The sequence below is a fragment of the Lepidochelys kempii genome, chromosome 5 (genome assembly GCF_965140285.1).
Source record: "Lepidochelys kempii isolate rLepKem1 chromosome 5, rLepKem1.hap1, whole genome shotgun sequence".
NCBI lineage: Eukaryota > Metazoa > Chordata > Testudines > Cheloniidae > Lepidochelys > Lepidochelys kempii.
The window spans coordinates 30,435,127-30,448,389 of NC_136384.1; the positions used below are offsets into that span (position 1 = coordinate 30,435,127).

The 13,263-nt window shown below is 45.7% G+C and overlaps 1 protein-coding gene across 1 annotated transcript in view; it reads left to right on the forward strand.

Annotated features, from left to right (window-relative positions):
- The window catches only part of NIM1K (NIM1 serine/threonine protein kinase), a 14,183-nt gene continuing 920 nt past the window's right edge, over nucleotides 1-13,263 (forward strand). The window contains exons 1-2 of the mRNA XM_073343874.2: nucleotides 1-378; nucleotides 11,677-11,945. Of these exons, the coding sequence (XP_073199975.2) occupies nucleotides 87-378; nucleotides 11,677-11,945 (561 nt within the window). The 5' untranslated portion in view covers nucleotides 1-86. The remainder of the gene's footprint in view (nucleotides 379-11,676; nucleotides 11,946-13,263) is intronic.

Consider the following 13,263-nt stretch of genomic DNA (forward strand, 5'->3'; position numbering starts at 1 on the left):
GGTTATCACAATTCTGTTATGTCCAGGATTGTATTCCACTGGAACAGCTTGCTAAACCAAATGGAAATGTGATCACTCTGTGGACTATGACAACAAGCTATATGAATGGCGGAGGTCTTGGAAACCACCGATATACCAGGTGGAATCGTGAGGACAGCGGAGAGGACTATGGGCGGGCTGAGTGCTATGGAGAAGATGAGGAGGGCAGGAAGCGCAGGCTGACCCCGTTGGAGAAGCTAACCCAGGATATGTCCCAGGATGAAAAGGTGGTGAAGGAATTAACTCTGGGGAAGAGGATTGGATTCTATCGAGTCAGAGGGGAAATAGGGAGTGGAAATTTCTCACAAGTGAAGCTTGGAATTCATTCTCTAACCAAAGGTAGGCGATGCTATTTGCAACACGTTATGATTGTGGTGGTGCTGTGTATATATATGGTGCAGGGTTCTTTGGAATGAAAGGCACTGTGTGAGTCCTACATACCTATACAGTTGTGGCAACATGTATTTATAGGCAGGGACACAGGTAAATGCTTAGGACTAGATTATCCCTTTCCTTTGAACAGGGGAAGGATCATTTCCCTATCTAGCACCTCCTGTGCCAGATTCAAGGAAAATTGCAGTCTCTGTGTTCCAGGGCTTGCACAGGCTGCATCCCTTGGCTTCCAACCACCACAGATAGAATGAAGCCTTGGGCCTGCCCCCACATCACACAATAAAGCTCATTAAAGGGTGGTTCTGTGTGCACATACCCCTGAATTCCTTGGCGCACTTGGAGGGGTTGTGCCTCTCCCCAGGGTCCTCAGCCACATGGCAGCCTGCACTTATGGGATCCGGCATGCCAGACTGAGGCTCAGACCACTCCAACTGTGGCTCACTTCGCCCTATCATCCCAGATGCGACAGCCTGAACTTAGTAGTCACCTCAGCAGATTGTTCCACAAATCACGAGTGATCCATCCGACCAGATGTCATAGAATCATAGAATCATAGAATATCAGGGTTGGAAGGGACCCCAGAAGGTCATCTAGTCCAACCCCCTGCTCGAAGCAGGACCAATTCCCAGTTAAATCATCCCAGCCAGGGCTTTGTCAAGCCTGACCTTAAAAACCTCTAAGGAAGGAGATTCTACCACCTCCCTAGGTAACGCATTCCAGTGTTTCACCACCCTCTTAGTGAAAAAGTTTTTCCTAAGATCCAATCTAAACCTCCCCCACTGCAACTTGAGACCATTACTCCTCGTTCTGTCATCTGCTACCATTGAGAACAGTCTAGAGCTACCCTCTTTGGAACCCCCTTTCAGGTAGTTGAAAGCAGCTATCAAATCCCCCCTCATTCTTCTCTTCTGCAGACTAAACAATCCCAGCTCTCTCAGCCTCTCCTCATAAGTCATGTGTTCTAGACCCCTAATCATTTTTGTTGCCCTTCGCTGGACTCTCTCCAATTTATCCACATCCTTCTTGTAGTGTGGGGCCCAAAACTGGACACAGTACTCCAGATGAGGCCTCACCAATGTCGAATAGAGGGGAACGATCACGTCCCTCGATCTGCTCGCTATGCCCCTACTTATACATCCCTACTTATACATCATACATTCCATCTTCCAAAGGTGGGGGTTTCCCCAGGTCGATCTGTTCTTCACCCGGAGCAACAGAAAGTGCCCAATGTTCTGCTCCTTCCAGAAACACAGCCCCAGCTCAATCACGGATGCATTCCTGCTACCTTGTGGGGGGGAACCACCTGTTGTATGCCTTTCCCCTGATCCCTCTCATGTGCAAGGGCCCACTCAAGGTCCCCTGAGATGGGGCAGAGATAATTCTGCTGGCACCAGCGTGGCCTTGACAACACTGATACACCACGCTCCTGATCCTTGCCACTCCTCCCCAACCTGATCACACAGGACCACGGTTGTCTTCATCACCCCGACCTCATAGAATCATAGAATATCAGGGTTGGAAGAGACCTCAGGAGATCATCTAGTCCAACCCCATGCTCAAAGCAGGATCAATACCCAATTTTTGCCCCAGATCCCTAAATGGCACCCTCAAGTATTGAACTCACAACCCTGGGTTTAGCAGGCCAATGCTCAAACCACTGAGCTATCCCTCCAGTTCCTCCGCCTCACGGCCTGGAAGCTTCATGGCTGAACCCCATGGAGCTTCTGTGCTCTAAACAGGTAAGGGAGATCCTCCTCGGCAGCAGGAAACCCTCCACTAGAGCCACATATCTGGCAAAGTGGAACAGGTTTACTTGCTGGTGTGACCAGCATTGTACATCCCCACTTCAGGTGTGTATACCTTCATCCTAGAATACCTTCTGCACCTGAAACAGCAAAGCTTGGCAGTGTCATCCATAAAGATACATCTTGCAGCTATCTCGGCTTTCCACCCAGGAGCATCTGGACGTGGGACCTTAACTTGGTCCTCTCCAAATTAATGGGGCCCCCGTTTGAACCACTGGCGACTTACTTCCTTCTCTACCTGTCATGGAAAGTAGCCTTCCTGCTCGCCCTTATCTCCGACCCACCTTATACGGTTTTCCACAGGGATAAGGTACAACTCAGGCCTCACCCGGCCTTTCTTCCTAAGGTTGTGTCACATATTCCTGCCTGTTTTTTATCCTAAGCCTCATGCCAGTAGCCAAGAGCAGAGGCTGCACTTTCTGGATGTTTGGCAGGCGCTAGCCTTCTACATTGAGCTCACTAAGCCGTTCAGGAAATTGAACCAGCTGTTCATAGTGGTGGCAGACCGGACGAAAGGTCTCCTGGGCTCTTCTCAAAGAATATCTTCGTGGATCGCATCCTGGATCATGTGCTACGAACTGGCCAAGATACCGGCCCCGGCACTTACGGCACACTCCACAAGGGCACAAGCCTTGTCATCAGTGTTCCTGGCCCAGTTCCCGATACAAGAAATCTGTAGGGCAGCAACTTGGTCCTCAGTGCATACGTTCACTTCTTATTATGCCATCATCCAGCATGCCAGAGATGATGCAGCATTCAGTAGAGCGGTGCTCCAGTCAGTGACTCCATAACTCCGACCCCACCGCCTAGGTAGACCTTAGGAGTCACCTAATTGGAATCGAAATGAACAATCACTCAAAGAAGAAAAAACAGTTACTCACCTTCTCGTAACTGTTGTTCTTTGAGATGTGTTGCTCGTATCTATTCTAATACCCACCCACCCTCCTACCCCTCTGTCAGAGTCGCTGGCAAGAAGGAACTGAGGAAGCGCCGGGAGCTACTAAGGGAAAACTTTCTGACGCCCGTGCATTCAGCGCACGCGCACCTAATTGTTCTCCTTAGCCACTGAGGACAGGACACAAAGCAATGGGCTTAAATTGCCACAAGGGCGATTTTAGGTTAGACATTAGGAAAAACTTCCTAACTGTAAGGGTAGTTAAGCTGTGGAAGCTCCATCAAAGGAGGTTTCAAAGAACAGGTTGGACAAACTTGTCAGCGATGATCTAGCTAATACTTAGTCCTATCTCAGAGCAGGGGACTGGACAAGATGACCTGTCGAGGTCCCTTCCAGTCCTACCTTTCTATGATTGTGCTTGTTGCAATGCTGAACATAGAGGAAGGTATGGTCTTTGTCTCAAAGAGCCTACACCTTGAGACACAGGCAATGGCTTCCTCAAGGCCCCAGGGGTGCTCAACTCCTCCCCCCCCCACCCGCTCCACTCTGCCCCAGGCCCCACCCCCACCCAACCCCTTTCCCCCAGTCCCCATCCCCTCCTCTTCCCGCCCAATTCTGCCCCCTCCTCCAAGCGCACCCCATCCCCGCTCCTCTCCCCCCCCAGTGCCTCCTGCACACCACAGAACAGCTGATCGTGGAGGGTGGGAGGCACTGGGAGAAGTTGAGCGGCAGAGGCCCTGGGGGGTCCTAAGCACTCACTAATTTTTTTTCCATGGGTGCTCCAGCCCTGGAACACCCACAGAGTCAGCACCTATGCACTGAATAAAATGTCTTCATTGTGGTTCATCAAAGAGCACATAACTCCCTGTTAATGTAGATCTAAAACAGTCACTCAGAATGAGCAGTAGGGGCCAGATTAATCTGTAAACAAATCCTGCTTTTTTATGCTATTCCAGTGACACAAAGCTGCTGCTGTACTAAGTTTAACCAGGTTTCAGAGTAGCAGCCGTGTTAGTCTGTATCCGCAAAAAGAAAAGGAGGACTTGTGGCACCTTAGAGACTAATAAATCTATTTGAGCATAAGCTTTCGTGAGCTCACAAAAGCTTATGCTCAAATAAATTTGTTAGTCTCTAAGGTACCACAAGTCCTCCTTTTCTTTTTAAGTTTAACCAGGTTATCCATTTATTTATACAACGTGTTCACTGCGGTGAAGAAATGGGGGTCACAATGTACTGATGATACGTATGTAAGCATGGCTGCTTTCCATCACCAGAGTAGCACGAAGTAGCAGGAGCAGTTCATTGGTATAGTCCTACTTAGCAATAGGTACATGAACTGGTAGGTGGCTTCCGAGCACACTTACTGGATTGGGCCCCACATGTGAGTAAGGTAGACAAATGTCTATCTCCCTGGGCTTTGTGGATCACTCTGGGTTTCAGATGGAGACAGGCATCCAGCTGCCTGGAGTACGGTAGCAGTATGTATGGGCAGCGAGCACCTATTTTTGCTGTAAGCACCTACTTTGTTTGGTGGCAGCCAAGCAAGAATTTTGTGGCGCACAGTAGAGCCTAAATATGGGACATAAGGGCCTAAGTACCTTTGTTTTCACTAGTTGAGTATTAAAGTTAGTTCTGTCCAGGTTATAACTTTACATTCTCCAGTCCTCAATCCACTAGGTAATCATTGTGGCTTCAAGCGGCTTCAGTGGAAAAAGCAGGAATTACAGCAATAGCTGGAGCATGGACAGCTACTGCACTGGAAATGGGCGGTGGAAACACCCCAGAGACAAGCTTGTTAAAAGCCTAACTGGTTGGGATGCAAACACCAGCAAAATCAATGATACTTGCTAGGGATCCATCACAGTCTCTTTCTGCTTATCGCTCTTTGTTTTGTCCATTGTCCATTCACAAGGGTGACTAACCCCTTTGGTATTTTGCACCTGCCTCAACAATGTATGTTATCATATGATCAGGTTGGTACAAGAGGCTAGAATCTTAGGGCTAAATTGACAAGGGGGGGTTAGGCACCTAACTGCCACTTCAGGCACCACTGGCATTCACAAAACCACCACTCAGCTGCTGCTACTCTCTGTAGGCACCTAAACTCCCTCAGGGCTGAATCCCTAAAGGGGCTTAGACTCAGCATTGCAACACCTAACTTTTAGATGCCCTGTGCCTAATGGAATCCACAGCCCTGAGTTTGTTGCCCAGCTCCCTATACAATGCATAGGGAGAGTTAGGTGCCTATAAATGGGATTCACAAAAGCCAGCATATTGAGCAGGGAGCCATCTAAGCTAATCAATAAGACATACTGTGGAGAGGGACGGGGGCCTAAGCCCCACCACGGAAATCTCCCTCGATTTGGGATTCATGCTGGAAACCCTCTCCTAAAGTTAGGCTAAACCCGATCAGTCCTTTCTCACAAAACCAAGGAGGTGGTGCCTTCCTTGAATGCAATAGCCCACTACTCAGAGCACTCACTCAGCATAGGGGAGACCCATGTTCAGACCCTTGCTGGGGAGCAGCAACTTGAACCCAGCTCTGCCACCTCTCCGCTAAATACCCAAACCACCAGGTTAGTGGGGTGTGGTTCTCTCATTCTTTCCTACTGTAGCTGTTCCACTTCGTATCAATTAGAGCAGGGGTTTGAACTTGGTTTTCCCCCATCATTGCTCAGTGGCCTAATCACTGAGCTATAGCATCATTTAACTTTGTTGTTGGCCCAATTACTATTTAAAGAGTCTTATTCACCCCTTATTCCCCCAGTCACTCCTCTTCTCACACCCTCTTTTGAGGACTATGCAGAATTTGAAAAAATGGATCATTATGGAAATTAAATCTGCCACTTTTGTAAGATAAGGTTACTTTAAGCTTGTCTGTGGTATCAGACAGCATCTAATCTTTGCTGCTGATGTAAATATCTGAAACAAAGCTTAGAATAGGCATGAAGGAATCACTTTGCAAAGCAACAAAGAAGCCAGGATGTACTTTAAGTGCAACTTTAGCCCCAGTCAATTAATTTTCTAATAGTTAATCTTCTTAAATTTTGAGTTAGGTCAAAAGTTAAAACCTTGAATCTTCATAATAGCTCCAAATCCTGTATGTAGGAACTCAGCACTTAGCAAGATGGATCCTAAGGTAACAGAAGTATCACAATTTTCTACATCTAGAAGCCCCTAGTTACTTCAATGGTAGCATGAGCAGGCCATTAGTTTGGTGGGGGAGGGGAGGTGCGGATGTGTGTGTTAATAAAGAAATCTGAAAAAACCACCTTTGTCTCAAATATTGCTATTATTGCAACATGCTTTAACTTCAGTTAAACATTTTAATATGTGTGGGTGAAATATCAGTCTAACAGATACAGATTTGTCACTGTACAGGTTAAGAAACCTCAACATTTTGCATCATTTATGTTTCCTAGTAATTTAAAATGCATAAAACCATCCAGATCTCAAAACTGTAATAATTAGTTAAGTTGATGCTTCTAAAAGATACTGCAATTTTAGCCCAACATATGAGGAATTTCTTTTAAGTGCACAGAACAAGTACATGCAACATGAGCCAGGGCAGGGCAAGCTTCCCCCCACTGCCCCATTAAGTCCTTTTTTGCTGAGCAGTCCAGCTGTGGTACTGGTGGTGGTTCAGTGATGTGGACACCTGCCCAGTCTGAATCAGCCAGAAATCACCAAATCATTTCACGTAAGCAACACACCAGTTATCCAGTGTTAACTTATAGTTAATAACAGCCTTGGCAGGTTTCAGCTTGGTGATCTAGATGTGAAAGGCTCCTTATCCTATTATTAATTGCCTGATCCATCCTGTCCCCAGTGAGGAAATATAATTATACATTACACTCACAAAAATGCAATTTAAAAATCCTAGTCTAGAGAATCCTGATTACTTTGGCATTTTACTGGGCAACAATTAAATCAACAGAAATACTGCCATATGCAAAGCTTACAGTATATTGTTTTTCATGACCAATATAAGTGTTCAGATACTATAGTGACTGATATTCTATTATAGCAGTTAAGATTGAAGTTTGCTTCTTATTATAAACTGATTTTTCAGCCTCTCTTATGACTTTAAAAAAAAGAAGTAACATCCCTCTGCACATTGCATGTGCCATATCTCATTACAGGATACACGTTTACTGAGAACACTGGTTAAAAAAAACAACAGAAAAGGCGTTTTAAAGCTGAAGTGCCTGATTCCTCTCTCACACTAGTGTAATTCAGACATAAACTCACTCAAGTTGCTGCAGTTACACAGTTGTAAAGTGAAAGAAGACTAAGCCCCACAGCGTTTTGAATATTTTCTGTCTTAACTTTTGAAAAACATCATTTTCTCTTTTGGGGGGTGGTTTTATTTTGGCTTCCCATACCTCCACACTTGCTTGGCTTATGAACGCCAAATGATCTTTTTTTGTTGTCCTAGCTGAGCAAAAGAACCTTTTAGGATTTTTTAACAGTTGGTGAAGACTAACATTATTTCCAATTTTAATAATGAGTGGAATTTCAAGAGGCAGAATATAATTAGAATTTGACCTGGACATCAGGGTAACACCAGGACTCTTACAAAAAGATCGTAAGAATTTTTATAAGCCAGTGCCACCTAACACCATGATGGCACATTGGTTCAGCAGGTGGAATTACTAACACCCCTTCTTGAAGCATGTAAGTGTTTTTGTGTTGGTCTCTCATCCAAATACTAACCTGATCTGACTACTTAATTTATGAGAACACATGAGCTCATAAGTAGAGTTACTTGAAAAATGCTCCTCCCCCCTGGAAAATGTTGACATTTCATCAAAATTTGTAACCCCCCCTATAGGATTGAAAATTAAAGAATGAACATTGTCAGCCAAAGAGAGCCAAAAAAAATCAGCTTTGTGGTGAAAAAAACCCAACATGTTTTAAGGAAAGCAGATTTCCCACAAAAAAATTTGTTTATTTGAACCCCCAATTTTCCATCAATACAAAAGTTCAGTGGAAAATTTTCAGCAAGCCCTATTCATAGGCCAACGTGATCTCTCTCCAGGATTCAGTAACATACATGCGGGCCCAGACCAACCTCTGACTCTGGTGTCCTCCCTGCTCCTTCCTTTCCTTGGTATTCCCTTTATTGCTGCGTGATTGATATTAAAGGAGATGTTGCTCAATGATAAGATACTGCTTCCCCTAAAAAGCAAACAATCAAATCAAGCAACATATCATGGGTCACATGTAGCAGATAGCTCTTCTGGTACCAGTGAAAGAAAATAGAACAAAAACCTCATGCATGGGGAAAGATGGAGGGTTTGCAAACCTTTAGAATATGTATGTATTCTATATATGTATAGCAAAGAGAAGAAGAAAAGGTCAGAGAGAGGGAAGGGCTTGGGGGCTTTAAAACATCTCTTGGAGTGGCTGGAGAGGGAATGCAGGAAGGAAAGGGCAGGGCCATGAGAAAGAGATGGAAATGAGGATCAAAAAGAGGAGAAAGGGATAAAAGGGCACAGGGAAAAATGGGAAGTCTTAGAGAGGGAAAGTGGTGTCGCTTCCCCTTGTTTTCAGACAATGGTAGAGTGAACTTTTTTTTATGAACATTGATTGAATCCTAATTGAAATTTACATGCGTGTGTCATAGGTTTTATACTAAAGTTGTGACATTCAGGAATCATGGTGAGAAATTTGTCTTTGTTTCCCTGCACCAGGCACCTGATACAGATCAGTGTTTCAAAAGATTCTTACCTCTGTCACATAGCAGAAATCAGTATCCACTGATTGTGGTCTCTAATCTTTATTTATTAGAAAGACTAGAAAACGACAATGAACATTGTTAACACCTGTTCTTTGTATATACTTCCATAATTTTTAATTTAAATACTGATGCAGTTTAGCATTTTTTTGTATCTCAGCCAATAAATGACTCCTGAGTGTGACTGCGTAATAGCCCCTAGTCCAAGTTTTCATGCAGCTGTTGATTTGGAAGTCATAGCATGGTGGCACGGTTCCACCAGAAGTGAATACTGCAGTATAAATGCTAATGATCCCCACCCACATTGCAGTGTGGGGGGCTGGTGAGGTTTGATTTTGCAATGCACAGCAGAGGATATTGTTCCAAGAAAACATATTAAAACCTGGGGCATAACTGATACTTGGGTGACATTCACCGAAGAACGTAAGGACTGTAGTAGGCCTCCACTGTAGCGGACTATGGTAGTTCTGCTCTACTGGATGTTGGCAGCTAGAGAGGGGACACACAGAGGGCCTCAGCACCTCTGAATGTAGCAAAGGTGGGCCCAGGGCCTGTTCTGAATTCACCATTGTGGACAGGACATTTAGGGGCAGGGTTACATAGATCCAGTGGACACAAACCCCTATGTTGGGATTGTGCAGAAGTCTCAGCCCCTAGTCCAGGCTAGGAATTGGAGTCACAGCTGAGGATAGGCTGCAGAGGGGCACTGTTTCCTTTCTGCCCCCCAGCCTTGCACAACACGACACTGATGCGCTCTTGTCTACTAAATACCATCTTTCTCAGGCCTGCCAGAACTGGGAGGAGGAAAGTGGAAGTAGAGCAGTGCAGACACAGCCTGGCAAACTGAATCCCCTTTTCTAAATCAGTGCACTCCACATGTATCCAAAGGTTGTATGCACCCAGACCTTGGCTACATTAGCAACAGGGTTCACTTACAACTTGCTTGAATGTGTCTCTAATAGTTTGTGGCTCATAATAGGATGGAGGACTGTAATTCCTTGGTCTAATTTCAGTTGTTGGGTTTGGTGTGTGGGTGCCAGGTAGTGCTGGTGGCCTGTGATTAAACAGGAGGTCAGACTAGGCAAACTCGTGGTCCTTTCTGGCCTTAACTTCTATGACTCTCTCCCTAAAGGCCTTTGAAAATAGGCATCATCCTGTGCACACAGAAAAGTAACATCTGCAAGACCTGCTGCACAACACATGCAACTGCGACCTGGACAGGCGGTGGGGCTTTTGTTGACATCGTCTTGAAACCCTGGGCCTGATGGTAAGCCCAGGGGGTCCAAAAAGGCCATTGTGTTGGAGGCTGCCACTGGGGATGCCATGCCATCGGTGTCTCCCTCCGTTGCTGGTCCAATCTGTGCCTACTGTGGCAGGAACAGAAGGAGTCCCCGTCAGAGTCGGATGAGACCCATCTCAACCGTGACGACCACGGTGGCGCCAAAGGTTATTGCGCTGGGAACCAACGATGCAGGGGAACGGTGCCGAGGTACCCTTGCTGGGAATCCATGAGCTCCTCTAACGGTGCTGGGGAAGGGGAGCATCGCCCCACTGGTGCCGGGGAGCCAAGCCTGGAACCTAGTGCCAGATAACAGTGTTTTGGCAACCATGATCGGGAGCGGCGCCGGGGCGAATGGTGCCGGACCGGCGATGGTGATCTCCTCAGCATGACTGGCTTGCCTCTAGACAGTGCTGGATGATGCGGCACTGGAGGCTCATCCCTGACTGCCAGGGGCTGGGGTGCGATCATGGCAATGAGATCTCTGGCAGCTTCAAAAGTGTCCGGTGTGGAGGGCAGCTCTAGTTCCTCCACCTGGCACTGCTCTGGGGAGTCGCTGGACACCAGACTCGACAGTCCCCTCAGGGGAACCGAAGTCAATGGCACCAACTCCTGATGTTTGGGCACTAAATGCTCCTTCGTGGGATGCACTGCCAGTCCTGCTGTCTTTGGCATGGGGAGCGCCCCCTGTTGGTCTTCCTATGCCACTTGTGCAGCACTAGTTAATGGGAGTGGTGCCGGGCTGAAGCTTGCAGTGCCGAGGAGCACCGGTGCTGAGGGTTTCTTAGACTAGAGTCCTTATTCGGCACCATGTCATGCAAGGCACTCTGTATGGACACGCTCGGTGCCGGGTCCTGACGATCAACGGCAGGCTGGGGATGAAGAACGGATTCCATCAGCAATTGTTTCAGTCAGAAGTCTCACTCCTTTTTCGTCCTGGGGTGGAAAGCTCTAGAGATTTTGCACTTGTCCGTTTGGTGCACCTCCTCCAGACACTTCAGACACGAGTGATGAGGGTCACTCGTTGACATAGATTTGCTGCAGGCTCCGCAGGGTTTGAACCCTTGGGCTCGTGGCATGCCCCAGAGCCCAGAGAGGGAAGGGTTAGGGATTGGGGAAAAAAAACCCATTCCCCAACCCTTATCACTATATACTAACTATTACTACTAACTAAGAACTAAACTACAATGATCAGAAATTACACTAAGGGAAGCACTTGCTAGGCAAGCGACCACAGTTCCAACAACTGTCACTAGTGGTAAGAATGAACTGAGGAGGAGCCGGGTCAGCAGGGGCATATATTCAGTGCCATGCAGGCACCACTCCAGGGGGCTCCACTGCTAAGGGAAAACTTTTTGACGACTGTGCGTGCAGCGCACACACCCCTAACTGGAGTTTATGTGAGCAATCACTCAAAGAATTGAGATTTTAAAAAGTTTTCAGTTAAATGAGCATTGTTTTAAAGTAAGAGTGTCGATATAAATATTTGTTGTACTAATACATTCCAATACATTTTACTCTCCAGAAAAAGTAGCAATTAAGATTTTGGACAAGACCAAGTTGGACCAGAAGACTCAACGCTTACTGTCCCGTGAAATTTCCAGCATGGAGAAACTGCACCACCCAAACATTATCAGACTTTACGAAGTGGTGGAAACATTGTCAAAACTGCACCTTATGATGGAGTATGCAGGAGGTGGGGAACTCTTTGTTAAAATCAGCACAGAGGGAAAGTTAGCAGAAATGGAAAGTAAATTAATTTTCTCCCAGATTGCATCTGCTGTGAAGCACATGGTAAGTTGTTTTTCTGTAGGCCTAAATTACCCTGCATTACTTTAGCAGACTTCATGTATTTTTGTTTTGTGTTGCACCAAGTGAGAGTAGTGCTAATGAAAGGTTCCTGAAAGGCAGCTCTGGACACTAAAAGTCCCCGTAGAACAGATACCCCCACGTGCAGTGGCAATGTAGACTTCCCCACATCACTGTTCTTCAGCCTTTGTCTAGGGATATTGCTTTTAGGGAGAGACAGTACTGTTGTCTCCATGCCCATTCAACTCTTGGCCTCTCTGTTTAATGCCTAACTATGCTGCCTTTGCGGTGTGTTTTCTGATACTGTCACCTCTTCTTTGGGTATCGGACTGAGAACACAAAACTCATTTCACATAAAGCAACACACCAGTATGACAACTTTCCTTACTCTTGTGCAGCACTCTCATCCACATGTGAAGTCATAACCTAGGTGTTACATCTGTAAACACACTGAATGAGACAGTCTATATCGTGCCAACTATTGGAACCCAGAATTAGCATGTTAGAGCAGGTTTCTGTTTTTGTAGGTAATGGAAGTGCTACAATGGGGAGGGAGAACGCAGCAGATGAGAGGGAACAGCATAATGGCACCTGTTAGCACTACTGTAGTTTTAGAATAAATCAGGGTCTAAAAAGTGATGATAATCCCATTTAGAAGATGTTCGTGGATCAAATTCAACCCTGGCCTAAACTTCTAAAGAAGTCAATGGGCGTTTGGTCTGCTTTTTAATCAAGACTAAAGACTGCTGAGGTATCATCCACAGAAACATTCAAAAAGAGATCAAAGGATGTTTTGTTTGGATACAGGATAGTGCATAAAGGCCAATCACATGCCTTTTGGCATTAAATTCTAATCCCACACAAACACAGTAATAAGATGGAGGTATGGTTAAAAGTACTTATCAGTAAAGTAAGGTAAAAAACATGAAAGATATTGTAATTATTGCAAAGAGAGTGTTATAAACCCCTTAAAAGAAATATGAATTTTAGGGTTAGGAAGTTCAGGTGCCTTTAACCGTACAACTATGATTAATGCATGTGTTGTTATGGTGTCAGATTACACTGATTTTTAAAGACACCTTACAGCTTTTTCTCCCCCACCCCCTTGGTGTTAACACAGGGAAAATTTAAGTTCGTTTGGGCACCTTAACTGTGCATTTCCATACTTTTACATCTAGACTTTCCTAGTCCAACTATAGGGAAACAGTGGAGGATCTCAGATCCACTGTGTGGTAACTTGGCAAATGTTGACTTTTAAAAATGGCAACTTCTGTATAGCAAAGATAAAGAAAAAAAAATGAGC